The sequence below is a fragment of the Cololabis saira genome, chromosome 12, assembly GCF_033807715.1.
Source record: "Cololabis saira isolate AMF1-May2022 chromosome 12, fColSai1.1, whole genome shotgun sequence".
Taxonomy (NCBI): Eukaryota; Metazoa; Chordata; class Actinopteri; order Beloniformes; family Belonidae; genus Cololabis; species Cololabis saira.
This window is the reverse complement of record NC_084598.1, coordinates 9,425,240-9,431,986: the sequence shown is the minus strand read 5'-3', so window position 1 is coordinate 9,431,986 and position 6,747 is coordinate 9,425,240. Positions and strand designations below refer to the sequence as shown.

At 39.8% G+C, this 6,747-nt stretch overlaps 1 protein-coding gene across 2 annotated transcripts; it reads right to left on the bottom strand.

The window, feature by feature from the left end:
- Window positions 1-158: 158 nt before the first annotated feature.
- Window positions 159-5,375, bottom strand: ndnl2 (necdin-like 2). Of its 2 annotated transcripts, none has more exons than XM_061735387.1 (11): window positions 5,292-5,375; window positions 5,040-5,103; window positions 3,303-3,422; window positions 3,048-3,111; window positions 2,783-2,862; window positions 2,594-2,688; window positions 2,359-2,438; window positions 2,227-2,269; window positions 2,036-2,098; window positions 469-583; window positions 159-388 (listed from the first exon to the last, which is right to left on the bottom strand). In XM_061735387.1, exons 2-11 carry the CDS (start codon window positions 5,088-5,090, stop codon window positions 293-295), a joined length of 807 nt encoding a protein of 268 aa, XP_061591371.1. In that variant the 5' UTR covers window positions 5,091-5,103; window positions 5,292-5,375; the 3' UTR covers window positions 159-292. The 2 variants fall into 2 exon arrangements, with proteins under 2 accessions (XP_061591371.1, XP_061591372.1); XM_061735388.1 differs by having other exon boundaries at window positions 5,211-5,344.
- Between the last annotated feature and the right edge of the window lie 1,372 nt (window positions 5,376-6,747).

The following is a 6,747-nucleotide window of genomic DNA, read 5'->3' as shown; positions in this document are numbered from 1 at the left end:
AGGAGGGAGTTTGGTCTGACAGCAATGAAATGATCTAAAAATAAAAACCTGTTACTTTAAGTGTTTTAAGCCCAGGAAATAAAATGAAAAAGGATGTTATTTACAGTAAATAATCTGTTCATATTTAAAAAAGACAAAAAGATGTGGAGACACTAGAATATGAACATAACTTTTAATTTAAAAAAATAAAGTATTTTTTACAAAAGAGAACCAAGTGCTGATACAGTTTTGTCTTTCACCCTAAAGAAACAAGTCAGGGCAAAAGCTAACATTTAAGAGCCATGAATGAGGGTCATCTCTGGCTGCTGCTGCCGGCCTGGCTGGACTCGGGGGCGGCGTGAGCTTCTCTGTACTGCTGACTCCAGCTCTGAGGGTCCTGTCCGTGAAGCTGGGATCAGAACGACAACGCGTCAGCACTTGCATATTCTGTTTGACCAGATGTCACAAGAGCAGCATCACAACACTTACCCGACCCATAAACTCCAGAATTTCTGCTTTTGACAATTCCTCGTCAGCCCGTGGACCCCAGCGAAACTCGTGCTCGATGGGATCGGTGTGAGGGATCCGCGCGTACTCCAGGTACCTGCAGACCAAACCTTCAGTCAAAGACGTGCACCAACACATTCATGAAGACGGCTGACGTCTATTGTAAATCATAAAGTAGTGATGCACCGATTGTTCAGTAACTGAAATAGTTCGGCTGAAAATGGCAAAAAAACACTTTCGGTGGAATAAGTGGGGAAAAAAAACAAACAATTAATAACGGCGTTGTAATATAAGGAAATAGACTGGTCACTCCCGTACCGGTTGCACCACAAACAAATCGTTGGCCAACCAAAAAGTAACCACATAAGAATTTTACCTAACATTCACCAGGAGGTGGAACCAAAACAACAATGCTGGGAAATTAAAAAATGTTCAGTTTTTTTATGTTCAATAAATATTTTCTACCTTGTAATTTTGCAAAAGATTTTTTTCTTTGAAAAGCATGCCTAAATCAAATGTATTTGATTTATGCAATGGTGAAAAAATTGGCAAAATAAATGAAAAACTGCAAAGAACCATGTTCGGTATTCGGCCAAGTGTTTATTATTATTTTCGGTTTCGGCCACAAATTTTCATTCGGTGCATCACTACAATAAAGGCCAGTCAGTTCGGACCCAGTTACATCTGTAACAAAACAAATAGTAGCTTGAGTAGTCTCACTGTCTCATGAGCAGATACGCCAGATTTTCTGCTCATTGCATCTGCTGTACTTTATAGAAGCGCAGAGCAGCCGGCTCATGAGTTTAAAGTCATTTAATGTGATCACGTGAGAAAACTGTGGCTTTACATGAGTTTTGAGTTAAACTCCACTGGATTCACTGTCCGAACATTTTCATAATGAAGAGCAGTGTTTGGAGCGTGCGCGGGTCCAGCCACTCTGCTGGAGTGAGCTGGCGTTTGCACTCTTCAGTTGCTCTCTGGTGTGGTATAAACCAAGAGTCTATGGTCTGAGAGACACTGGCTCTGAACACACCAGTAATATAAAATACAACAGTTAAAGCTGCACTTGAACCTCCTAATCACACATCTGCAATTTAAGGTCGTGACACACGAGAGAAGGTCGGGCTAGCATGGCTTGCACAGGTGCACACGCACACAAGTGACTGCGACAGAAGATTGCTCCTCTCGGTCTTGAGCGTGGGTGCTACAGAGAGTCATGAGCGTGTGTGTGCAGGAGACCGAGGAGTGCAGAAGTACACTGGATGGAAATTAACTTGTATACCAGAGGACAAACTATCGCCCAGGACTAATAAATGTGATGGAGTTTAAATCATTAACACTCAGTTTCAACTGTGACACCACTGACGCTCCGGTATGCCGCCGCCCCCTTAAGCCACAATTAAAACCTCACGGCTGGTGAGCGAATGACAATCAATGAATATCCGAGTGTTCAGCTGGTTTCAGTATGATGTAGCACTCAACCACATTTTATATGATTAAGAAATAAAATTAAATAAAAAAAAAACAAAAAAAACAAACTGTCCCTTACTTTTGGCGCACAAACTCATCTGTGACCACCTTCTTCACGTCACCAAACTCGTCGTGCTTCTCCCTGAGGAAATTTGTGACAGAAAAACAAAAAGGGGACAAAAAATGCTTTTAAAAGTCATGATTGTGAGAAATTATGGCACCCAGAAAATTATACTTGGACAATTGTTTTTATTTTAAATCTTGCTTTACCCGGCATCAACGCGAAGTTTCTTCAGAGTATTCCAAATGAGAACTAGAAACAGACAATGCAATTTTTAACAAACGCCGTTCGTTGTAGTTTTACCTTAAAAAAAACGGCTTAATGTGACGAATGAAACTCACTTTCTCTGACGGTGCCTCCTTTCATGAAAATAACACTTAAGATAACAAAAAGCAGACCCATCTTTGGATTCGTGGGGGATCTACAGAGAGGAGACATGTTTTACCACATAAATATGTACAGAGACCTTTAAAAAAAAAAAAAGAATACACTTCACATACATAAATTAATGTGATAGTTATAAATGACTCCCTTTGATTCATTACAATTCAGAAACAAACGGCTTCAGATACTTACTGTATTGGGGAAGGTCTGTTAGGGGCCTCCAAATTATTGACCAGTATATATATGTGATTTTTTTTGTCGATTTCTATCAGTTTCAAGCCGAACACCTGGTTGAAAGAGTGGAGGTAGGAAAAAACAAAGAAGATTTAACATGACAAGTGGATTCAGCTGAAGTCACTGAGGATGTGGGACTGAACAAACCTGGTCAAAAGTTTGTGCTGCTCTCTTTATGATCTCAGGGTAGATGGTTTTGTACTCCTTCAGCACATGTTTCACAAGATCTGGAGGAAACACAAGACGAGTCACTAAAATCACATCACTTGTGTCCCTTATTACCGTATTTATTTTGATATAATATTCTTTGGTAACGAAAACAAAGTCCAGAAAATAACAGTGACTGAATGGATGTTCATATTAAATTGTTTAATTTCTAACACTTATTTGTTAAACTGGTGTTGTGATGTACCTGCGCGGCGTACAGGAATCTTCTTTTGGTCTTTTACCAGGAAGTACTGCACCACCTCAGCAGTCTGCACGACAGGATATAAAAATAAAACGTCTCAAAACAAAATTATGCTTTTTTTAAAATCTTTTAAACCTGAAACAGCTGCATAAAAGCTTAAAGTTTCCAAGAGCCTGTTGTGGATTATTAAACCCTCTAAATACTAATAACCTGCCAAGACTGAATTAAAACAAGCGAGTGTGGATGTTGTCCCGTTACCTTCTGGTCGACCTGTCCAGGTGTGACTTTCTCCAGCCCTCTCTGCACCTGTGACGTCCTCGGCTGAGTGAACGTTACATCGTCATCGTCTTCCTGAGACGTAAAGCTGCTGGATAGTCTCTGTATGGGAAGAAAAAAAAAAAAAAAAACGACCCCCCCCACAGGTTGAAACCACTCTTAAAGATGTCCGACAAAACCTTAGCAGTCCTTGAAGTGACAATTAAACACTGACCCACCCACTCCTCATGAGGGTCATTAGTGTCTTGTCCATCTTTTATTATTTAATTAGTTTGGATTATTAGATAAGTGTGGAGCTTGCATGTTCACCCCATGCTTGCGTGAGCTCTTCAGGTACTTGCACTTCCTCCCAGTCCAAAAACTAGCCTTTCTGGTTAATGGGTGATTGTAAATTGTCAGCAGGAGTGAGTGAGTTGTTGGTTGTCTATATGTATCCATGCGATGGACTGGCGACATGTCCAGGGGCATCTGTGAGTTTCACCCACAGAAGTACAAAACATCATCCAGTGGAGACACGACCCCAATGAGGTGGTGATGTCCAGAGGTGGTAGTTACGAGTCACATTTACTTGAGTAAGTTTTGGGAAATTTTGTACTTTTAGGAGTAGTTTTGAATCACTATACTTTTTACTTTTACTTGAGTAGATTTGTGAAGAAGAAACTGTTACTTTTACTCCGCTACATTGAGCTGTTACTTTTCTTTTATCCTAGTACGGGTCAATCTCATGACATCACTGGGTGATTCTTTGGGAAAAATGTTTGGTTTTGCATGTTTTGTCACATTTACACAGACTCAAACACACACAGAGTTTCTATGAGTGCATGGGCTTGTTCTAGTTCTGGTTAAAAAAGAAAAGTACAAAGGCTTGAAATTTTGTGCTACTTGTGCTTAATTTATTTTTTTATTCTGTTATTAATTTATTTATTTTATTATGCATTAAAGTACTTGGATTTACTTTAAGATTTCAATTTAATCAATTTTTTTATTCATTTTAATTTATTTTATTGATTTAATTTGGCTGAAGTTGATTATTTTGTCTGTTTGAATGGTTGTGTTAAAAAAATAAATCAGACGTTACTCAACAGTTACTCAGTACTTGAGTAGTTTTTTTCACCAAGTACCTTTTTACTTTTACTCAAGTAATTATTTAGATGACTACCTTTACTTCTACTTGAGGCATATTATTCTGAAGTAACAGTACTTTTACTGGAGTACCATTTTTGGCTCCTCTACCCAGCTCTGGTGGTTTCACAGATTCATGTTAATCCAAAGCCAAAAGCATAAATGTCCCAACAGCAGCTCATAAACCTCAAATCCCCCACTAGTTAAAGCGATAAAAGACAAGACAGCTGATGCAGATAAGTAATCATGTAAGGGACTAAACACTCACTTCACTGAAACCAGGGCTCATGGAGCAGCTGCACTGAATCAGAGATCATTTTGATCTGGATTTCATCTCATTTGGTCTAAATCAGTTTAAACAAACCATAAATCGACTATAATTAATTACTGCAAGTTCTGCACCGGACACGTGTTTCATCCACAACAGTATAATATACAACTTACAGGGTGTGCATCAACCTGTTTTATTCCTAAGAGACAGGGGGATCCCCTCACAGCTTCACCCTGTAGTCAGGATTTAACCCACAACTGATGAATAAAAGGTACTTTAAATCTGAACATTAACCAAAGCTTCCCTTCAGGTGAGTTATGTCTCACCTTGCTCTGCGAGGAGCTCTGCGGGCTCCTCAGTCCTTTCCTCTGCGTCATGGCGACTCCAGACCTGACAAGTTTGAAATTAAACGATTAAAACAATTTTAAAAAACAGTAAACATTAAATCTGGGGGACGAGCACGTTAAACACAAACATCAATTTCTCAGCAAACTGACCGCAGTTAAACACAAACACTACTCGTCCTCGGGATTAATGTGCTGTTAAAAAACACATTCAAATTTAAAACAAACGCTCACTTTGTTCGGATAAAAACGTCCAAAACGGTAAAAACTCTTCGACTGCGCCGGGATGGCGCCAATTTATCCTGCTTCCGCGGCTTCTTCTTCTCTGGCTGAAAAACCAGCGCCGCTTATCAGCGCCGGTGGTGTTTTAGCGCCACCATGTGGCCGGGAGTGTAACTCCGGTACTGCACCTGAGTTACCTGTACTCAGATACTCAAACTCAGCGAACTACTCATTTAATTTACGCGGCTAGGTTCCGTAAATAAAATCAATTTTTGTTGTTGTTAGAAGTTTTATATTAATTTATCCGTTAAGAGGATATCTTATTCTAAAGCAGTGGTCTTCCACCCTGGTGCTCGCCGCTCGGGACTCTGTCCTGCATGTTTTACATGTTGCCTTCCATCATTACACCTGATTCTAGTTAATCATCGTCATCATCATCAGCTTGTCATCAAGGTCTGCAGAAGTCTGTTAATGACACACAGTGCATCCGAAATGCCATACTAAACAGTATATATATTATAGTTCTGCAAACCTTTGAGTAAATATCAGTAGTCTGCATTAATAGGGACGTACTACTCAGAGACACACGGCTCTTCCTGCCGTTGGGAGGGGAAGTTGCTACCATGGTAACAACTCCTGTAACAGCAGCAGTAGCAGCACCGCTCCGCTCTTTCCTGTTTATCCTGGCCCAAACAACATGACATTATATAATATTATTATATACTAATATTAATATTATATAATATTATTATACTTAATATTATACTTATATTATACGCAGTACTTAGCAACCAAACACTGCTACATTGCATTGTGGGAAGTTTCTGCTGTGCATCAATCCATACTAATACATTTCTCCGGAATGAGTATGGATAGCACATACTATTGTGTACGTACTAATGTTTCAGATGCAATAAAAAATCTCACAAACTGTTTTTCCTACTCATTAGGGTGGAAGTGTGGAATTTCGGACGCAGCCACACAGTCATTTTTATCAGGGTGTGCTGAAGCAGGGAAACATGTAAAACATGCAGGACAGGGGGTCCTGAGGAGGACCATTAAGACCACTGGTCTAAAGCAGTGTTTCCCAACCCTGGTCCTCGAGGCACACTGTCCTGCATGTTTTACATGTTACCCTGCTTCAGCACACCGTGATACAAGTGGCTGTGTCATCAACAGAATTGTGCAGACCTTGATAACAAGCTAATTAGGACCATTAATTAAAATCAGGTGTGATGATGAAGGGAAACATGTAAAACATTGCAGGACTGGGGGTCCTGAGGACCGGGGTGGAAGACCACTAGAAAGGATGCCGTTGATGACTAAATCCAGGTTCCATATCAATGTTATCAATGTTAGACATAATGTGGTTAAAGTAAAATGTAACCTGGAAATCAGCACTTTTTCCATTCCTATACCAAAACTCAGTTAAGTGGAATTTTAAAGAAATAACTTCTTCCCACTGTCT